Below are 22,113 nucleotides of genomic sequence, written 5' to 3' on the forward strand. Positions count from 1 at the left end.
GATGTGAAGCCCCACGGGGCAGGTGAGAGATAAAGAGTGAGGAGAAGATGCACTCAGGTGTTCTCCTGAAACTGAGGGTACATGTGCAGAAGGAGAACGACAAAATGGTGCTTTTTTACCTTTTTTTTTTTTTTTTTTTTTTTTTTTTAATGCTTTTCTTTTGGCTGTAGGTGTCCCATGAAGTAGTGATGTGGCCGTGGTGCCCAGCCTGGTGGGGTTGCCAGGTCTGAGTGACCCCAAGCAGAGGGAAGGGTTTTCCTCTGAGTGACCCCAACCCAGTCCTCACCAGGGGAAGTGTCCGTGGAACTGGGCTGCAGATCAAGCCCTGGAACCAGGTGCCAGCCCCCAAAACCCCAGCTGCAGAGCTGGTAGTTTGCAAAAGAGACCCTTGGGGACTTGTGTGTGGCCTTGCTGGAAGGGGGGAGCACAGAGACCCCCCCCTGGGAAGGGTTTCTTGGTCTGCTTGACCTCCCGTGTGTTCCCAGGTGTAACACCTGCCAGTGACAAAGGCAGTGCCAGGGGAGGATGTGACACCACTGAAAGTGCCTTGGCTTGGTTCCTGGTGGTGGGGCTGGAGCCCCAGGCTGATGGTGGCTTCTCCTCCAGCCCTGTAGCTTGCTGGAACAGCTTGCCTGGAGAGGTTGGTGATGGATGCTCCATCCCTGGAAGTGTCTCAATCCAGGTTGGATGAAGCCTTGTGCAGCCTGGGCTGGTGGGAGGTGTCCCTGCCCATGCAGGGGTTGGATCTGGATGAGCTTTAAGCCCAAACCCTTCTGTGAAGCTGGTGGCTGAGTCACTTCCATTCCCTGGAAGAGGGAAAGCAGGCAGGAGCTCCCAGGTTGGATTGTTGGATGTGCAGAGCTGGAGGAGCTGGGGCTGAGGAGGAACCTGGCAGAGCTCCTGAGTCCCTCAGTGCTCAGGAGCTGGGATGATGGGGAGCACAGCTCCATCTCCAAGGATGGGCAGTGGGACAGGGACCTGAGGCACCCAGGATGTGGGAAGGCATCCAGATCATTAATTAACTTCTCCCAAAGGTAGGTTGGGTCCTGGCATTCCTACCTGAGGGTGCTGGGAGGGTGAGGAGCTGCTCTCTGGTGAGGAGCTTGGGGGATTCGGTTTATTTATTTTTTTTTAATCACTTCAGGATGTCAGATGAAGGTCCCAGGGCTGCCCCATGCTGAAAGACTTCAGCAAAGTGCAACCCCGAGGCTGTCCTTGCCCTGCTCACCTACCATGGGCAGGGGCTGCAGTTTATCCTCACCACATCCAGGGTCAGGTTGCCCTGGGAGGCTGGCAGAAGAGTTGTTGGGAAGGCTGGGAGCTGCCTGCCCTCCAGCTCAGGGTGCTCCCCAGCAGGGAGCAGGGACAGGTTTGTGGTGGCCATCTCAGCCGTGGGGTTGGCAATGTACTCAGAGACATTCTGTGTCTGTCCTGTCACCCCCAGCTGCTTGTAGGGGAGATGCTGCTCATCCCCCTCCTCCCCCTGCCCTGAGCCAGGGACAACCTTGTAGCCCAGCTCCTCCTGGCCCAGCCACTTGTCCCTTCTGCCGTTGCTGCCCTCCAGGACCAGGGCTTTGGTCTTCACGAAGTTTTCCTCCACTGGGATGGTTTGGGGCTCTTCAAAGGTGTTGGTGTTGTGCAGGAAGGGGCTGGAGGGCCACCTCAGCTCAGCCTGCCAGGGAGAGAGGATGAAGGATGGGGTGGGTGCATCCCTCCATCCCACCAACCAATCACCCTGAAAATCTGGGAATCCCAGGCTGCTTTGGGATGGAGGGAGCTTCAAGCTCCCCCAGTGCCCCCCCTGCCATGGTCAGGGACCCCTCCCCCAGCCCAGGGTGCTCCAAGCCCCATCCAACCTTCAGCACTGCCAGGGATGGGGCAGCCACAGCTTCTGGGGGCAACCTGGGCACCCAGGGGCTCAGCACCCTCACAGCACAGAATTTCTCCCTCCCATCTCCCCTCTTGCAGCTGGAAACCCTTCCCCCTAATCCCATCCCTCCAGGCCCTTGTCCCAGGTCCCTCCCCAGCTTTCCTGGATGCCCTTTAATAGGAACCTGCAAGATCTCAGCATTGGGTTTGGGTTTGTTTGGGTTTTTTTTTGCCCATAATTTGCCTGATCCACCCTGCAGCCTCCACTGCCAGAGGTGGAAGGATCTGCTGCCTCGAGACCTCTGGGAGGTGAGATGAGAAGGTCAAAAAGAACCCCCCTGTACCTTCAGAGCCAGGAAATCCTTTGCCCAGGCAGCATTGGAGGGGTCCGGGATGGCTCCGCTCTGCGGCAGCAGCACCGAGAGGAGGGACTGGAACCTGGAATTTAGGGTGAAAATGCACTGCATCTGTATCCACATAAATAAGGCTGGATTTGAAACCAGTTCATATTCACAGAAACTTTGGAAGGGACCTCAGGAGATGATGGAGTCCCCTGCCAGAGCAGGACCACCCAGCACAGCTCATGTGTCCAGGTTGGTTTGGATGTCTCCAGAGAAGGAGAATTATCACTCATCTCCCCCAAAACCTTCATTCAGAACCATCCTGGCTGCTCCTCAAGGTGTCCCCAAAGGCCACCATCCTTTCTGGCACCAGTTCCCAGGCTGGCTGGGATGGATCCACTCACCCTTTCCTTGCTGGGGGCACAGAACACGTGCAGGCTGCCAGGATGAAGAAGCTGCAGGTGAGCACCAGTGTCACCCAGTCCCCAGCACCTGCAACAGGAAACACCCAGGCTGAGTTAAAATCAAGGATTTTAAAATCTGCTGGTTCAAACTGGGCCATAGTCATCACCTGCCTGGTGTTTGCCCTTGGAAAACAGCCCAGTTTTTATTCTTTTGTTGTTTAAAATCAGGAATTTTGGGTGTCTCACGTGCAGTGTGAGTTTCCTGGGTGGTGGACAACCTGTCCAGTCACCCTGCTAATCGTGTGTCATTGGTTACAAGATCAAAAAAAAAAAAAAAAAAAAAAAGAATAATTTTAGAAAGGGATAAACCTGATATTTCCACACTCAAAATAGGTGGAAGTCCTGAAATTTGGGCAGGCAGAGGATAGGACCTGACCTTGTCTTGCTGCCAGCCCTCAGAGCTCTCTGGGGACATCCCTGCATCCCCCCCTCCACTTGCACCACATCCTCATCATCTTGGTTGTCACCAGACACTGACTGGGGACATCTGGGGCTTCCTCCCAGCCCTTCCTCTGGAGCTGGACCTGGTGTCCTGGGGTGCAGCCCCTCTGCAGCTGGGCAGGGATTTCATCCCTGGATGTCAGGATGCTGCTGGCCTCTGGGGTGCTGTACATCTGGAACCCAGCTGAGGGTGCTGCAAAAGGTGAGACTGAGTGTTAAACCTGGCTTGGGAATGCCTGGAAGGGTATGGAATCATGGAATGGGTCGGGAAAGAGCTTTGGGATCACTGAGTCCAAGCCTTCCCCCAGCAGTGCCAAGGCCACCCCTGCCCCATGTCCCTCATCCCCACATCTCCAGGGGTTTCTCTGAAACCCCTCCAGGGATGATGGGGACTCCAGCCCTGCCCTGGGCAGCCTGGGCCAGGCCCTGACAACCCTTTCCAGGGAGAAATTCTTCCCCAGCTCCAACCTAAACCTCCCCTGGCACCACTTGACTTGTGCCAAAAGTTCCTCTTGTCCCATCCCTTGTTCCTTGGGAGCAGAGCCCGACCCCCCCTGGCTCCAACCTCCTCTCAGGGGGTTGCAGAGAGCCAGAAGCTCTCCCCTCAGCATCCTCTGATCCAGGATCAACACCCCCAGGGCCTCAGCTGCTCCTCACAACTTCTCCAGACCCTTCTCCATCTTCTCCAGCCCCTCCTCATCACTCTCCAGACCTTCTCCTTGCTTTCCAGCCCCTTCCCCAGCTCCATTCCCTTCTCTGGACACTCTCCATCCCCTCAATCTCCTTCTGCTCCTGAGGGTCCCAGAACTGACCCCAGGACTGGGGGTGCAGCCCCAGCAGTGCCCAGCACAGGGACCATCCCTGTGATTTACCTTCTGCTCCTGAGTGTCCCCAGACTGATGCCACTTGTCCAGCCCTGTCCTGGTAGAGAGCAGACACACGGATCTCGTAGCAGAGGTTGTCCTGGATGTTCTCTAAATGAGGAGAGGAGAAGTGGAGAGTTACTGTTCCCAGCCATGGATAAAACCTTCCCAGCAGGAGCTTCAATCTGAGCTGAACCCTCTGATTATTGATGCACCTTTTCACAAAGAAGGGAAAAAACCCTCTCAGTGACCTCCTGTGGGGGTGAGAGCCCTGGGGCCATGGTACCAGGAGAGGGGGGTTGGACAAGATGATTTTTCAGGTCCCTCCCAACCCAGTCTGAGGTTCCATGGTTCCTGGGTGACCTTCCCTGGGTCAGACTCGGTGACTCTCCAGTTCCCTCCCCACCTCTAACATCCTGTTCTTCCCTGGAAGCCAAATGCTCTCATTCCTCCTGCTGAACTCATCATTTGCCTTGTTCCTCAGGCAGCTTCCCAGGGGAGGTGACACCTGAGAGGTGTCCCAGCTGGAGGAGGTGTTACCTGCAAGCAGGGTGGAGAGGTTGGGTGCTGGGACCTTCACCCAGGCTGCTGGCTCTGGGTTCCTCTGGGTGCCAGCCCATTCCACCACGTACCCAGCGATGGGCACTGGGGCTGGGCTGGGTGCTCTCCAGCTGACCAGGATGCTGCTGCTGCCCTGGGGCACTGCAGAGACCTGCTGGGGAGGGGGCAGGGCTGCCAGGGGAGCCAGGGGAAGGAAACAGACACCATCAGCACAAAGGCCTTGCACCAGGAGGTCAGTGTGATCCAGGGGTTTTATGCACCTCACCCACTTTGGTCACTTTGGTGCCAGGGGAAGCAGGAAAATAAAAGGCAAAGGGTATTTTTTCCTTTTTTTTTTTTTTTGTTTTTTTTTCTTTTTTTTTGTTTTTTGAACTGACAGGAGCAGAGCCACCTTCTTGTGCTGGAGCACTCTGAGCACACAGGTGTTTGTGGCATCCCCAGCCCCTGAGAAGGTGCAGTCACAGCCCCCCTGCTCTCCTGATGCAGCCCCAAAAACACAACAGCTCCACAGGAACAGAGCTTCTGCTTTCCCAGCCAGCCATGGGTCACCTTTTCCTGCAGGAGGTAACCCTGGGAATGTCATCATTTTAAATCTGGAATATAACCCCAGGAACTTTTCTAATTTTTCTCCCAAATACGAGACCACAGAGCAGTTCTTGTCCTGCTGCCTCCAAATCATGGGAATGGGAATGGTCTCAAGTGGTGCCAGGGGAGGTTTAGGTTGGAGCTGGGGAAGAATTTCTCCCTGGAAAGGGTTGTCAGGGCCTGGCCCAGGCTGCCCAGGGCAGGGCTGGAGTCCCCATCATCCCTGGAGGGGTTTCAGAGCCCTGGAGATGTGGGGATGAGGGACATGGGGCAGGGGTGGCCTTGGCACTGCTGGGGGAAGGCTTGGACTCAGTGATCCCAAAGCTCTTTCCCAACCCAACCCATCCCATGGTTCTCCACTAATGCTCTCCCTGTTTAATTAAGGGCTGGGTTAATGAGTGCAGGGTCCCAGGAGGGCAGCATCCCAGTGGTGCTGGATGCAGTGAGATGCTCAGGGGTGGCTTTGGCTCTGCTGGGTGACAATGACAGCAGGAGGAGAAAAAAAATCCAGAACTTTCCCCTGGGACTTCCCTTGCCCCTGCCCCAGACAGGAAGTTGGGGGCTGGGTGACTTCAGGGGACACTCAGTGATTTTGCTGAGTGCAGTTTCACAGGGGGTGGAGGTTGGGCTGGCTTCCCAGCACCTCTCTCATGCAAGAAAAAAAACCCAAAACCCAAAAAAAACCCCAAACCTTTTTTTTTTTTTTTTTTCTGTTTCTTTTTCCCAATTTGTTATCTGCTGTGTCATCCTGGTGCCAGCAGGAGGGGCTGAGATGAAGCCAGCTCAGCATTAACCTGGAGCATCCTAAGGTGGGGTGGCCCTGAGCACCCTGAGAGCTGCAGATCTCCCCGAGCTGCTGAGGGGATGGGATGGGACCTGGATGTTTCCACGGGGTGCAGGACACCCCAGAACGTTGGGGGTGTTCCCGGAGCCACCAGGAGCTGGTGTGTGCTTACCCTGAGTGCCCGGGTCAGCCAGGATGGATGTGGGGGGGGATCTGCCCCTGGAATTCTCAGCAGTGAGTGTTATCCTGTAGGGCAGGCTGGGCAGGAGCCTGGTGCAGCTGCTCTGGGTGGTGAGCTGGGATTCTGCTGGGGGGCTCTGCTGGCCCAGGGCTTCAAAAGTCACCCTGTAGCTCAGGTTGTGTCCCCCTGCCTCCCCCTCGCTCAGAGCCTGGGGAGGAATCACAGGAATCTGGGGTTTATTCCCCTCCGTGGTGACAAAGGGGACAGTCCTGAGCCCTGGCTGTCCCAGCCTTCCAGACCTGTTGGCCACTTGGGAACCTGATCTGGCTACAGAGTTTTTTGGTTTTTTTTTTTTTTTTTTTTTTTTTGCTCTGTGGCTGTAGCATCATTCAGGTTGGATCTAAGGAGGACCCAACCCCCCCCCCCTCCACCCAACTCGTGTCCCCACCTCCCACACCCACCCAGCTAATTGAACCCCTTTTAATTAATGAATCCCCTGGCACTAAAGCCAGGAGCACTTTTGTGAAAAAGTTGTAAATATGAGTTGTTTTTTTTTTTTTTGGGGGGGGTGGGGGGAAGGGGAAATCCAGATTTTTACGTAGAGCCATGATAAAGGATTTATTTAAATTATTAAAATTATAAATGTAAATGATGATGCCCATGTAAAATGATTCAACCACTCAGGGGACACCTCCAGTTGGTTTTGCCCACCCCAAGTGGCTGAACTCTTGGTTTCACCTTTTCTTGCAGCCCGGGCACGGTGTGAGTCCTGCTTTTGGTTTTGTTTCTTTGGGTGTCTGGGTTTTTGGTTGGTTTTTGGGTGGATTTTTTTTTTTTTTTTTTTTTTTTTTTTTTTTTTTTTTATGTGGTGGTTGTAACAAATCAAAAAAAGGAAGGGGAGGGGCAGGGAAAGAAAAAAGAAAATGGGTTTTGAAATTAGAAAGTATTTGCAGAGTTCCCATGACTTTGGCTGAGTGCAGCTCCTGCAAGCCTGTGGAAAGTAAGTTAAATGAAATTAAACTAAATTAAATGAAATTAAATTAAAGCATTTTTGAGGGGGTTGGGTGGAAAAATGCGAATGCACATTAGAAGTACATTGCACAAAGGTTTTTTTTTGTCTGTTTTTTGGTTTTTTTTTTTTGCTTTGTAGCTGTTGTGAAGACTTTCAAGCACCCTTTTTATGAATGAGGCTGCAGGAAGTCTGCTCCGACACAGAAAGTGCCTCCAGCCTGATGGTGAAATTTAAAGATCTTAAAGTTAAAAGCCTTAAAGCCACAAGGGCTGGAGTCACATCATTAGGTGAGAAATTCTACTTTCACTTCCAGCATGGGGCTTGTTGGAGGAGATAATGACTGGGGGGGGAACCAGAGGCTGCAAACCAAAAACTGGGGATATTTATGCTTAAAAAAAAAAAAAAAAAAAAAAGAAAAAAAAATCTCTTCCTGGCTTTGAAATCAAAACCTCCACAGCAAAAAAAAACTGTGAGAAGCTGTGGCTGCCCCATCCCTGGCAGTGCTGAAGGTTGGATGGGGCTTGGAGACCCCTGGGCTGGGGGAGGTGTCCCTGACCATGGCAGGGGGGGCACTGGGGGGGCTTTAAGGTCCCTTCCAACCCAAACCATTCTGGGACACTCTGAGATGCCCAACCTCATCCAGCCCTTCAGTTTTTTAGAGTTTTGCTCTCACAATATTTAACCTCTTCTGCTTCCCTCATCCCAGAAGCCTGAGCTGTGGTGCCTCCACGCCACCCCACTGATGGGATCTGCTGGGAACCTGTTATACTCCAGAAAAAAAGCTAAAGGACTTTCCAGGAACATCTGAGGGACCTCTCCTGCCCACGCAGACCCCAGAGTGTCCCCTTTCCCATATTTACCTTCCAGAAGAGGGAGATTCTCTGGCCCTGGCTGCCCAGCTCCTGCTGTCGGTACCAGAGGTCCAGGTGCCCCGTGGGCACTGGTGGGGAAAAAAAGGGGAGGAGAATCAGGCAGTGTGATGGGAAGCAAAGAAACAGGACTTGGAACAGGGGAAGGAGGTCTCGGACACAAGAGGAACATTTTTCACTCTGAGAACAAATGGTGGGTCCCTTGGATACTTGTAAGGCTCAGCTGGGTGGGGTGCTGGGCCATCTCGTGTAGATGGTGCTTTTGGCAGGAAAACTTGGACCAGATGATCCCTGAGGTCCCTCCCAACCTGGAATTCTGGGCTTCCAGTTGCAGAGGGCCTGGGAACACCAACAAACCTTCCACTGGAGCATCCTTGGGCTGCAGCACCTGGTGGGCAATGAGCCCCAGCAGCCACCCACAGCAAGGAAACCCAGGTGAGCAAAGGTAACAAAGCTCAGGGGGTTCCCCAGGGTCCTGACCAACATCAGCCCCTCCAATCCAATGAATGATTGTTGCTGCTGTTCCACAGCCCCAGTGGAGCTGCCTCTGATTTTCTGCATGCAAAGGCAGCAGAGCCCTCGGTGCCACCCCTGGTACCAGCTCTGGGTCCTCTATTAACTTCCAGGAGTGACTGGAACAGAACCAGAACCAGGAGCAGCAGCAGAGCTGGGAGCAAGGGAGGAAGGGGCGAGCTCAAAGCAGGGAAAAGCAAAACCTGAGAGAGTTGGTTGGGCCCCAGCCTGGACCTTCAGAGCTCATTTCACGTGGGGACCTAATGGAAAAAAATCTCTGTCTGCTCCCTGTTAATCTAAAAGCAAGTTTGGTGGCAGGTCAGGCCTGGAGAAATGGGGGAAAAAATGATCTCACTGTGAAGATGGGCTCCTGAGTTGTGCTGAGGTGTGGAACTTGAAAGGAGCAGCAGGATGCACCCAGAGCTCCTCGCCTGCAACTTCCCCTCCTGCCACCTCCTCTGGAGACCAAAAATGCTCCTGGGGCATCTGATAAACTTCTGGTGTGTAGTGAGGTGGTGACCACAAACTCCCTCAGCAGCCCCGGGTGCCTGGAGAAGTTTGAGAAAGGTGCAGAGAGGAAGGTGGGGGAGGGAAGGAGCAGCTCACCCGGTTCTGCATCAATCAATGCTCCTTACAGAAAGTGATGCTGGCAGGAGGGGTAAATACCAGGAGTAAGAGTGGCCCTGAGGGCTGGCAGAATTCACCAGAAAGAGCAAGGGAAGCCAAGCTGGAGCTGGGAGGAGAGGAGACCAAAGCAGCCTAACCTAACCTAACCTAACCTAACCTAACCTAACCTAATCCAACCCTAATATCTGGTCCAAATCCACCCTCTTGTAGTTTAACAGCATCACCCCTTGTCCTGCTCATTCCCCAAATGAATATGTCAGATGAATACATCCCAAACAACCATATCCTCCAGCCCTTCTCTGTCAGCTCCTGAAATTCCTGTTTTGCAAGAAACTGGAACCCACTTCCATCTTCCTCTCATCCCAGCAGCAACTCTCCTGCAGCAATTATTTCCCTGCTGGCTCTGGATCTCCAGACACTCTGCAAAGCATCAAAACCCAGCAGCGTTTTGACTTCATGGGCTGAAGTTTCCAGTGGTGGGCAAAGCTTTTGGGCTTGGTTAAGTGTTGGGTTAGTGCAGGAGGTGCTGGAAGGAGTTACCTGCTTCAGGGGTCTGGGCTTGGTAGATCCTCCAGTTGCTCCACAGCCCTCGTTCAGGGTGAATTTTGCAGCTGACCTGGAACTCGTAGGTTGTGTGGGGCTTCAGACCATCCAGGCTGCACTTCTCACTGGTCACATTCTCAACCTTCAGTGGAGATAAAGGACAGAGAACGCTGAACCCACCAGGAAACAAAGAGGTTGGAGGTGGTGATGGGCTGAGTGCCCAAAGGCAGGCAAAGGATGGCTTGAAAAAAACCAACAGGGGGAAAAACCCTGGTCTGAGACAACCCGAAGAACTCAAAGAATGATGCAATGACTCATCAGACTTGCAGTTCTTCAGAAAGCTGAAAAAAGAAAGAAAGAAAAAAAAAAAAAAAAAGCCCAGGTTTGGGGATGTGAAGGTGGGTGGGAGGTTTTCAGGCCGTGTGTTTTACTCCACTTGGAGCAAGGTGTTCCCTCCAGCACTTCCCATCCAAACAAAGCTCTCCAGTTAACTCCTGGCTCTGGGAAGCTGAGTGTTCCCCAGAGGATTACCCTGCTCCAGGTGGTGCTGGGGAGGGGCCGGTATCTGAGGTGGCAGTGGGGTGCTGGGGTCTCCTCCTCCCAGGACAAGGTGCAGCTGGCAGTGGAAGAGCTTCCAAAGTGGAGCAGGAGGTCAGGAGGATGGGGCTTCACTGGGGAGCAAAACAGAAAGAAGACAAAAGTGCTCAGGGGAAAGGTTTCTGTGGAAACCAGGGTGAGTGGGTTGGGCTGGGTGGGTGCTCTTTCTCAGGAAAATGGGCTTGGAGCAGCCTGGTCCTGCGGGAGGTGTCCCTGGTCATGGGAGAGGGCTTGGAGCTATCATGGAATCATCAAATCCCAGACTGGAATGGGTTGGAGGGAGCTGAGAGCATCAGGGACACGTGGCAGAGAGAATGAAGGATGGGGTGGGTGCATCCCTCCATCCCACCAACGAGTCATCCTGAAAATCAGGGAATCCCAGACTGCTTTAGGCTGGGAGGGATGTTAAAGATCCATCCATTTCCAGCCCCCTGCCATGGTCAGGGACACCTCCCCCAGCCCAGGGGGCTCCAAGCCCCATCCAACCTTCAACACTGCCAGGGATGGGGCAGCCACAGCTTCTGGGGGCAACCTGGGCACCCAGGGACTCAGCACCCTCACAGCACAGAATTTCTCCCTCCCATCTCCTCTCCATCTCCCCTCTTGCAGCTGCAAACCCTTCCCCCTCATCCCATCCCTCCAGGCCCTGAGCCAGAGTGGATGAGCCTTGAGGTCCCTCCCACCCCAAAGCATTTTGTGCTTCTCTGGAGTTGTTCTCCTGTCCTTCTGCAGGGCTGGGGCAGCAGGACAGGACAGGAGAGGACAGGACAGGACAGACTCACCAATGTCTCTCAGCACGAAGCTGAGGGGCTGTGACACAGCTGTCCCCAGCTGGTTGGAGGCAATGACCACAACAGTGTAGGCAGAGTCCCACTCCAGCTTGCTGAGAGCCAGGGAGCCCAAGGAGCCCAAGCTCTTCTCCTGCTGTTTTTCTGGGAAGCAGAGAACGTCCTCTGTCCCCTTGGAGAGCCTGCACCAGGAGGCAAACACTTGGTCAGAACCCTCCTGTACACCCAGGGAACCAAACCCTGGGGACCCTCACGCTGCTCCTGTCCCCTGAGCTGCTCCAGGGCACCAGAGCCTCAGGCTCCTCAGCACCTTCCCACAGGTTTGGATTTCAGAGGAAGAGGAGGAAATCTGTCCCTGGAGAGGGCTGGGCTGGCAGCAAATGCTCCTCTGCCTTTCCACTGGGCTGGGTAAGTTCCTCCTGGTAGCAGGATGGGCACCTCCTGGTTACCTGATATTCCTCTGGGATGGATTGACGGTCTGATGGATTTCAGGGTGGGTTTGTTTTCTTTTTTTTGTCTTATTTTTACATAATTTAGTGATTCCACCCGAATCAGAGACTTGTATCACGTTGCTGCAGGCTGACCTTTGGTAATTTATAAGCCAGTTTATAAGCACTGCTCTATCCCCATGGGGTAACAACTACAGGAGGGCTTCCCTGCCCTTCCCCAGTCTTCCCCACCTTTTCCCCCACCCTTTCCCAGTCTTCCCCACCCTTCCCCAGTCTTCCCCACCCATTCCCCCCCATTCCCCACCCTTCCCATTGTCCCTTCATTGTCCTTCTGCTTCCAGAGCAGGAACAAAGCTCTACAAGCTCCTGGGAAAGCTGCTGCCCCTTTGGTGAACAGGAACAAGTGAGGAAGGAGGAGAAGGAGGAGGAGGAGGTGGCAAAAAGAGAGCAAAGAGGGGTGAAGCACACAGGGCAAGGAGCTGGGTGACACAGATGGGGACCAGTTCAGCCACCCATTAGCCAAGGGCAAAACGAATTCATCCTGCCCAGATGTTTCCTTGAGCAGAGGCTTTTAACGAGGTGCCTCCTCTGCACCGGTCATTCCCCAAATCCAAAGTTTTCCCGGGGTGCCTTGGTGGCTCCAGGGAACTTCCCCAGACCTCTGGGAGGTGTTCTGGCCCCTGTGGTACCTACTGCAGCACGTAGGTGGTGGGGATGTGGGTGAACCTGCCCTTCTCCCAGCTGCAGCTGGGGTGGCCTCTGCTCCCCTCCTGGACACAGGACACGTTTCTGGGCTCATCTGGAGGGTCTGAAACAAATGTTTGCATCAGCAGAGCCTTCCCTCGACCTGTGCCTAGGAGACATTTTAAGAACTCTGCTGGGCTCGTGTTAATTTCTTTTCTTTTGTTTTTTTTTTTTTTTTCCAGAGGGTTTATGGACGAGTAAGTGCTGGGAGGTTTTGGAGGTGAAAATAGGTGAGTCCTGGTGAGACCTCTGACATCTGGGTGCAATCCTAGGCACTGTACAAGGGTGCCAGGTGAACACAAGTAATTAACAGCTCTCCAGGCTGGGCTGCACAAGAATAATTATTCCTATCTTATTTTTAAAAAAATTTAAAAATATAGCAGCCCTGATCCAGCAGAGGATTGCTGCAGCAGCTCATCAGCCTAGATGCAAACCTAGCATTTCCTTAGGATTTCTCTTGGTGAGTGCCAGGGTAGGGCAGGAGGGTGGGATATTTGCTCTGGGCAGGGGGATGGGTGTCTCAGCTCTCAGTTTATCAGCAGCAGAGCTGCCCAGTCCCAGCCAGGAGCATCTGGAATACAAAAAGCCCCTCAGAGGCACCACCTGCCCTGGCCCAGGCTGCCCCCCCCCCCCCCCCCCATCTCAGAGGTGCTGTATAAACACTTTAAAAAACAAGGAAGGGTGAAATCCTTACTTCCAGCCTCGATGTCAATCCCACAGATGATTTTCCTCCTGTGTTCCCAGAGGGTTTTGCAGGTGAAGGTGTGTCTGCCACAGCTCTGCACCAGGAACCTGGTGCTGATGGAGCTGCCGGAGCCGCTGCCGAGTGCGGAGCCATTGAGGAAAATGGCAAGGAAGGAGCGGTGGGGAGGGGACAGCTGGCAGGACAGGGTGATGGTGGTCCCAGGCTGGACGTGAGCAGCAGTGTCAGCCATCATCTTCCCCCTGTCACAGGTCTCAGTGGCACCCTGGGGACGTTTGGGTGGCGCGGGGACGGTGGCTTCGCCGCAGGGCTCTGCAACGGGGGGGTGGGAGAGGGCAGAGGTGACCCCCCTGCTCTGGTGTCACCCCAGAGTCCTTCTGGTTGGCAAAAAGACCTCGAAAAGCACCGAGTCCCACAGTGCACCCAGGTCCTGGTGCTGAGCAACCACGTCCCCCAGGCAGCCCTGAGCTCGGGGGGGAGGGAGGGGATGCTCAGGTTGATGGGGTGAGAACTCCTGGGGAACTGGGGGGATGGGGCTGTGCCCAGTCTGAACCGGTCTGCTGGGGTGGGGAATCGTGGAATTGGAGAAAAATTTGGGATGGGAAGGACCTCCAGAACTCATCCAGTCCAACCCTCCTGGGTACCAGGGACACCCTCACCCAGATCAGGGTGCTCAGAGCCTCCTGGAGCATCTCCAGGGATGAGGCCTCAGCCACCTTCCAGGTACCTCTCAAGGGCACCCAGCAATCTTCAAAAAAAAAATTCTAACCCCAAGCAAAATGTGTCAGAACTCTTTTTTTTCTGTCAGAAATTGGAGTAGAAACCTAATCAAGCATCAATTTTTGCTCTCTCGATAAGAAAAATTACTAGCAGAGAAAAAAACCCCAAACCAAACCACCCTAATTAGAGCATCAGAGAGTTACCTGGGTTGGAGAAGACCTTTGAGGTATCAGGTCTGTTTGCCTGGGTGCTGCTTTTTAAGGGATAATTATTATATAGGGAAAAACCCAAACCACCCTACCTGCTGTGAAGTGCAGCAGGAACCAGGCTGCTGCAGGCACAGCCCAGGCCAACAGCATCTTGCTCCTTGGATAGGAATGGTTACCTGCTCCCAGTCCCTAAAAAAAGGGGGGGAAAATCATTTCAGGATATTTCCATTTTACTCTTTCCCAACAACAGCAAAACCCAAACTGCTGATTTTTGAGCCCGTTGTAATTAGCACTCTGGGAGCTCATTAACACCCCTGCTGCTGAGCTCTGGCTCTCAGGACTGATGCCACCCAGGTTTTCAGGTGTTTTTGGGTGGGGTTTGCTCCACCCAGCCCCCTCCTCTCCCAAAATCCCACATCCTCTTCAGGATGGAGCATCTCAGCCTCTGGAACCACCCCACCCCCTGCCCCAGGACACTTTCCAGCAGCTCTGTGCTCCAACCCCAAATCCAGAGGAGCTGAGCTCAGCCCAGGGGACTGAGAGGGTCTCAGCATTCCTGAGCATTACACGTGGAATTTGAGGTCAAATTTTGGGAAGCAAAACCACATCAGTGAGCTGGTTTTATAACCTGAGGCTGGAATAGAATTTTAAATCCTGGTTTTTGTGTCCTCCTGAGTGGAGGGAAACTTCCACGGGGGAGCTTTGCACAATATAGTCATTCCTGGGTGTAAATTTTAAATATATTTTTATATGTTTATCGATTTTATATATTCATATATATATTTATATATAAAAAACACCCTAAAAAGTGACTCCAGGTTGGTTTTATCTACCCAGATGGGCTCCATGCCATGTTTTTAAGTGAACCAGCAGCCGAGGTGAGTGTGAAACCCATCAGACTCACCAAAATGCACCTTAACCCTTTGTTTTATTTCAATTTTCAGCCTTGCTGTGGTGCCTCAGCTTCAGAGGGAGGGGACCAGGAACTGCAAGGATGAGCAATCACAGCACCAGGGTTCTGCAAGTAAATGCTCTGCCTTCCAATAAACTGAAAATGCTTGGTAAGTGTTTCATCAGCCTCCAGACACCTAAACCCTGCCCTAAGCCCTTGAGCCAACTGATAGAAATTGTCTTGCTTCAAGTATTTTTACCCGGGGGCTTATTTAGGGAAGTTTTAGTTAGGTGGTTTATTTAGGGAAGTTTTAGGTGGTTTGCTTGGGCTGGGCAATTCCTGCAGCATGGTTTGTGCACAGTGATGGGAGTGAAATGGGAGACAAGGATGAGGAATTACCTGTGGCTTAGAGCCAGTTTTGGGGGGAAAAAACCCCACACTGGTTTGTTATATTTTTAATAAGAAAAATATCTCCAGTTTCCACACCAGTGAGGGAGAAGAGTATTGCTGGGCACGGGTTAAAGCAAATACAGAGGATGTTGTCCTGGTAAGGAGCAGGCAGAGGAAGCAGAGGAGGTGTTCAGGGTGTGAGCTCTGGGTGTTCATCTCTGCACCATCTCAAGTGAACACCAGTGAGCTCCAGCCCCGACTTTTTGTGTTCCCAGGGGTCCCCTCAGCTCCAGTTTGGCATTAAAATCCCCTATAAAGCTGCCCAGCTCCTCAGTTGGCTTCAGAACCAGCTTTTCAGGCCCATCCTCCCACTTCTCCCTAAAACCAGCTCCCAGTGCCCGTCCTGCAGGGAACCAGCTGGGGGGAAAGAGGAAGATCCCTCACCCCTAGGTGTCACCCAGCTGTCACCCCACTGCCTGACCCCAACCCTGCAGGGGACCCAGGCACAGATGGGGTGGTGGCACCTGGGATGGGGAACAGCAGCTTGGGGACATCCAAACCATGGCTGCACCCCGGGACAGGCAGCACCCCAAGACAGGCAGCATTGGGGTGCAGGCAGCACCCCGGGATAGGCAGCATCCCAGGACAGGCAGCACCCTGGGAGAGGCAGCATCGGGGTGCAGGCAGCATCCCAAGACAGGCAGAACCCCAGGATAAGCAGCATCCCAGGATAGGCAGCATTGGGGTGCAGGCATCACCCCGGAGCAGGCAGCACCCCAGGATAGGCAGCACTGGGGTGCAGGCAGCATTGGGGTGCAGGTATCCCCCTGGACCAGGCATCACCCAGGTGCAAGCAGCATCGGGGTACAGGCAGCACCCCGGGATAGGCAGCACCCCGGAGCAGGCAGCATTGGGGTGCAGGCAGCACCCCGGGATAGGCAGCACCCCGGAGCAGGCAGCATCGGGGTACAGGCAGCATTGGGGTGCAGGCAGCACCCCGGAGCAGGCATCACCCCGGTGCCAGCAGCATCCCTGGCGCTCATCACTTCGTTTCCATCCCGGGAATCCCCCCAGGCCTGCAGCGGGGTGATTCCCATCGCCGAACTCCCTTCCCACCACTTTCCCCCATCCCATCCCGTCCATAGAGGCTCTGGGAACCCCCCTGTCCCCCCCTCCCCCCGTTACTCACCCCCAGCCCCGCGGCGGCCGCCGCATCCTCCGCCCCTGCGCAGCCCCTGCGCGGCCCCGGCCCCGCCCGGCTCTGGGGCCACCCCCGATCGGGGGGTACGGGCTGGGGGTGTGGATATGGGGGGGCTGTTCCTGTTCCTGATCCCAGCAGCTGGTGGAAGGCAGGGAAAGAGGTGCAGGAGCACGGTTGAAACCTCCCCCCGCACCTCCCCGGTACCAACCCAGCCCTTCGGGTTTCCCCGCTGATGGCAAAGGAAGTGTCAGTGACAGGGAAAAAAAACATGGGGTATGAGAGAAGGATGGGGTTAGCGGGACGAGGCTGGGAAATCCGGAGCCTCTCAAAGTGGAATAAAAAAGGGCAATGAGGATCAGCCAAACCCCCCCAGCCCCGGGCAGGAGGGAGGGAGGCTGCTCCTGAAACACCTCCCCTGCTCATCCCCCCTTCTCCGGGCTGGGACTTTGGCTTTTTCTCACATTTTTTCAGCCCTCTCACAAATTGCTGCCGTATTTAAAAGAGGTTTTAATGGTAAAGCCCTGGGTTGCTGCTGGTTCTTCTCTTTTTCTGGATGTGGCTCACACAACCCCAGATCAACTTCTATTTCCCCGAAGATGGGAGCGAGGGGGTTTTGGGGACAGACATTCAAATAAAGCAGCAGCACAAAGTTTGCAGCTGCCCGGAGTCCCAAGTTTGGCTTTTTTTTCACCTCCACTTCACTCCATCCCAGACCCCAGCACAACATTTGTGCTTCTCTGTACACAGAGCTCGTTGAACCCCCACTTGAGAGCCCTGCAAAAACTCCAAATACCAACAGTTTCCTTTTAGCTCACGCTGCATTTGCACATTTTCACTTTTCACAGCTCTGCTTCCCAGAAGAGGCCCAGAAGAGGCTGGAGCTCTGCTCTGCACCCCCAGGGACAGCTCATTTCCATGGGTGCCTCTCTTTTCTTCTCCTCTTGGGAAAATGTGCTCAGGTGGCCCTGGAGAAGCTCTCAAGTGGTGTTTTACTCATCCCTCAGTCATTCCAGGGAAGATGCTCCAGGTGAGGGGGTTTTGATGTCCTGCTGGCAGGAAATGGTTGAACTTGATGACCTTAGAGGACTTTTCCAACCTTAATGACTCGGTGATTCTCTGAAACCAAAGTGAAAAGCACCCATTGGTTACCTCTCCTCGACATGAGCTGCCTGCTTTATCCTTTTTTGCTTTTTGCTTTTTTCCACCTGTTTTTTCTTGGTTTTTTCTTCCTTGACTACTGATGAGCACAGAGGCCGTGGTGGTGATGACCCCTGAAGAACAGGGTGTCCCCTGCATCTCACCAACACCTTTTGCCATGGAGAGCAGAGCTGAAGCACAAGGTCCTGCTGCAGACAGAGCTGGGAGGACCTGGAGTCCCCCAAAGTCCCCTTGTCCCCAGGCAGGGGATGAGTGTGGAGCCATCAGTTCCCAGGATGCCTCCAGTGCTGGAAATACCACCTGGGGAAGCACCAGAGGAAGGGGTGACAGTGACACTGAGCAGAGAGGAGGCTGTAAGGAAGTGGTACCTGTGGGTGTAGCACAACCCTGGTGAAACTGTGCTGTCCAAGCCCCCCCAGCAGAGGGGAGGAGCAGGAACAGGAGGATTTCTGCGAGCCTGGAGGCTGGAGTGAGGAAAAGGGTGAGGAACTTGAGATTTTCTTTGTAGGCAAGGAAAATAAAATTGATGCAAATAATTAAGCAAAATTCCGGCTCAGCTTCTGGAAGCAAAGGATGAAATCCTGTATCCGGGGTCAAAAATGGACAGAAAAGACCAAACAGAGGACCAGGAAGGGCTTGTGCAGCCATTGTGTCCCTTGGCTTTGCAAAAGGTAAAAAAATCCAACCATCTAAAAATGTCACAAGTTTCAAATGGTGCAAAGCTGCCTCTTTTCCATGTATTTTAATGGGAATCCGAGGAATTGAAGCTGCTGAGGGAAGAAGGCTGGAGCCCAGGCAGAAAAACAGTCCAGGAGGAAAGGGAATTCAGAGTCCAAAGTGGAATCAGGAGGTGAAGCACTCAGGCTCTGGTTCTGTCAGGCTGGAGGTCTGGAAATAACCCTGAGAGAGAGGAATTGTGAGGGAATGTGGGAAGGGACCAGTGGGGAGGTGGTGACGGAGGCAGGGACTGGGGTTCCTTACTGGGGGCTTGAAAACCCATGCAAGAACCTTGCAGGATATCCAGAACCTGTCTGCAGTCGAAAAGAGGTTAAAAATGGTGGGGTTTCCTACTAATTTTGTGGCAAGGTTAATTCCTCCCTGTTAAGGAAAGCCTTGGCTGGCTTGGTGAGCCTGACATCTTGCAGAGCTGGCTTTGATAGTTTGTTTTCTGTTTCGTGGGGCTGACTGCTGGCTTTGATCCTGTCTCCCAGCCCTGCAGGGGATATTTTCCTCAGCTTTGGGGTGTTCGGAGAAGGCCAATGAGACACCAACCACAGCCTCACTCCTCACACCCTCCCCAACAAAATGCAGCTTTGCTTTCAGTCTCAGCTCTTGGGTTCGACCCTTCTGCCCCATTACCAACTCCTCAGCCTCTCTCCTAAAGCACAAACCCTCCTGAAGGCCCAGGGGTGGAAAGGCCATACCCAAAAAAATAGTTTTTTCCTGTATCCCAGCTCTGGGCACAGCCTGGGCTTTGATCTTTTGTCTTCAGAACCCCTGGGGCTCTGCTGCTGTTATTTAGCTCTGTGAAACGACCTTTTCCAACCTGTTTTTAATCTCTGCAGGGCATTTTTCTGCCACTAAATCCCCCCAGGGATCTGCTGACCACCAGGAGCAAGCAAACCTTTTGGTGTGGAGCAGTCTGGCAGATGCATCTGGGGGATAAACATGAGCAGCAGAAAACATTTCTATTGGCTTCATCTTCTTGGGCTGCTCCTCTGCCCAACCAGGTTTGTATTTAGTGCCCAATTCATTCTGGGGGAGGCTGATCTATAAAAAAGCATCCTTTTAATTGAGGGTGTAAATAGGGGTGAGGAGCAGCTTCCCAGAGCATCCCCAGGATGCATCAAGGATTAGGGAGCAGAATATTGGAAGGAGGGAGAATAAAACATGAAATTTGTGATTTGATTGGGAATGCTGGGCCATCCATCTGTTCATGGGTTGCCTACATGAGGATCCTACTGCTGGGCTTGGACCTTGATTGCTCAAGTCCAGGATGCTGGATCACAGCCCTAAATACCAAAAGAAGGAATAGGTGGGATGCAAAGGGTGTTCCAGGGGCAAGGAGAAGCCTGGAATCCAGGGATGTGGATGTGTGGCACAGGGACCAACCCCAGGCTGAGCCCATCACTTCTTCTAAACAACTGGGAGACACAAGCACTGTCCAGATAGGTTGGAAGGGAGGGAGAGGGGGAAATATATTGTATTTTAAAATAGAATAGTTCTGTTGGAAAAAGAAAAAAAAAAAAATATATATATAATCTTGGCAGTGCTGTGGTTGGACTTGATGATCTTGCAGATCCTTTCCAACCCAAACAAGTCTGTGGTTCTATACCTACAGATATTTGTGCCCTTCTCTTTCCATTTTTCCTGGTAACCAGTTCTGATTTACCAGCTGCACCCACACGCCCCTGTGAAGGAGAAATATTTCCCTCCTCCTCCCAAGAAAAGAGCTTTGGCACCCGAGGAGAGGTAGGAGCTGAGCTGAGCTCCTCTGGCCCCAGATCTCTTTGCAGGGATCCATCCTGGGCTGCAGCAGCAGGGCTGGGAATTTCTGTGTCAGACCAGGTTTTCAGCCTTGGGTTGGTTTTTTTTTTTGGCAAGAAAAGCATTTTCACCCAGGGGCTGTGTGGCTGAGGTGACACAGGCAGCTCGAGTCCCAGGATGTGCACACTATAAAAAAAACCCAATACAATACACCTTCTGCATCTCACTTTGGGGCTGCTGATTGTTTGTGGTTGTTCTTTTACAGCTTCCTTCCTGCACAGGCAGCAGTCACTAATTTTAGGCTTGCTTAACATGTCAAAGTCACACTTGTGGCTGGGGAAGGCTTTGCTGCTGCTGAAGAAGGATCTGACCCCACCTCACCAGGTCCCTGCCACCCCCAGAGCTCTGGGGACAGCAAGAGGCTCAGGGACACCCAGCAGGCAGCAACAAACAGGAGTGAAGCAGCACAGATGCTCAGAGTGCTCAGCAGGACTGGAAAAAGGCCACAATCTCCAGGTCTGGGGCTGGAAAAAGTGGTTTTGTGAGAATAAAGTGGGTGAGTCTGAACAGGGCGTTGGCTGGAGGTCAGCACTGAGCTGCCCTTTGTGACCATGGGAAGGGACAGGGGAGGGTGGTTCTGTCATGCAGAAAGGATTCCATGGAATGTCAGGTTGGAAGGGACCTCGAGGACCATCTGACCCAACCCTTCTGATATTATTGTTGGTGTGAGATGTCCCAGCACCCCCTTGAGACTTCAATGTGGGGGAATCCAACACTTCCCCCAGAGACCATTCCAAGGTCTGACTGGCCTCAGGGAGAAAATTTTCCTCTTGTGTCCAATTGGAATCTCCATCTGTTTTGTAGCCCCCTTAAAGTACAGGAACATGGCAATAAGGTGGTTGGACTTGATGATCTCCCCTAAGCCTTCTCTTCCCATTTTCTCTTCTCTTCCCTTCTCAAACCCATTTTCTCAGCCTCTCCTCATGTGCCAGCTGCTCCACTCCTCTGGTCACCCTCGTGGCTCATCTCTGGCCCCTCTCCAGCCTGTCTGCATCCTTGCACGGTGGGCACCAGACCTGAGCACAACACTCCAGGTGTGGTCTGACAGGTGGGATGACACCTCCTGCATCTCTGCTGGCAATGCCCTTGTTGGTGCAACCCAGCATCCTGTTGGCTTTCATGGTGTGGGGACCTTTGGCTGCTGGATGATACAGAAATCCTCCTGGTGCAGTGTCTGTTCCTTCAGAATGATTCCAGGAGAGCTGAGATGGCTACTGGATCCTTATATCCATCTACAGGATCATTGTATCCATTTATGGGATCATTATATCCATCTATGGGATCCTTATATCCATCTATGGGATCATTGTATCCATCTACAGGACCATTATATCCATCTATGGGATCATTGTATCCATCTACAGGATCCTTATATCCATCTATGGGATCATTATATCCATTTATGGGATCATTATATCCATTTATTGAATCATTATATCCATCTATGGGATCATTATATCCATTTATTGAATCATTATATCCATTTATGGGATCATTATATCCATCTATGGGATCATTATATCCATCTATGGGATCATTATATCCATTTATTGAATCATTATATCCATTTATGGGATCATTATATCCATTTATGGGATCATTATATCCATCTATGGGATCATTATATCCATATACAGGATTGTTGTATCCATTTATGGGATTGTTGTATCTATCTATGGGATTGCAGTATCCATCTACAGGATCATTACATCCTTCTGTGGGATCTTTCTATCCACCCATGGAATAATTTATATCCACCTTAATGGCACTCAGCTCCAGGGATGGAACGCTCCAAGCATTTATCCAGAGGAGGGTCCTGCATGGCCACTGAAGCAGTTTGCATCCTGTAAAAACCCCTCCTGGCTGTGATTTGCTTTTCTCCAGGGATCCAGGTTTTATGGTTTTATGCTGGTGACAACATGAAGAGGGTTTCCAGTGGTGCTTTCCTGGTGGAGGTGTTCCAGGCAGCCAGAAGGATTTGTAGGGGATGCAGAGGGTGAAGTTGAGAGTCAGAGTTGTGCTCCACTCCTACTCTCAAAGGTCAGCCTGTGCCATGGCTGTT

General features: G+C 52.8%; 1 protein-coding gene across 1 annotated transcript; it reads right to left on the bottom strand.

Annotated features, from left to right (window-relative positions):
- Nucleotides 1–138: 138 nt before the first annotated feature.
- IL12RB2 (interleukin 12 receptor subunit beta 2) lies at nt 139–16,653 on the bottom strand. The gene is made up of 15 exons (XM_071749870.1): nt 16,335–16,653; nt 13,956–14,052; nt 12,926–13,246; nt 12,181–12,295; nt 11,033–11,220; nt 10,185–10,324; nt 9,651–9,795; nt 7,962–8,041; nt 6,081–6,297; nt 4,519–4,710; nt 3,988–4,089; nt 3,153–3,308; nt 2,615–2,702; nt 2,214–2,307; nt 139–1,672 (listed from the first exon to the last, which is right to left on the bottom strand). The coding sequence occupies exons 1-15, from the start codon at nt 16,614–16,616 to the stop codon at nt 1,229–1,231; spliced, it is 2,661 nt and encodes an 886-aa protein (XP_071605971.1). The 5' UTR covers nt 16,617–16,653; the 3' UTR covers nt 139–1,228.
- Between the last annotated feature and the right edge of the window lie 5,460 nt (nt 16,654–22,113).

Source organism: Heliangelus exortis, chromosome 8, assembly GCF_036169615.1.
Source record: "Heliangelus exortis chromosome 8, bHelExo1.hap1, whole genome shotgun sequence".
Taxonomy (NCBI): Eukaryota; Metazoa; Chordata; class Aves; order Apodiformes; family Trochilidae; genus Heliangelus; species Heliangelus exortis.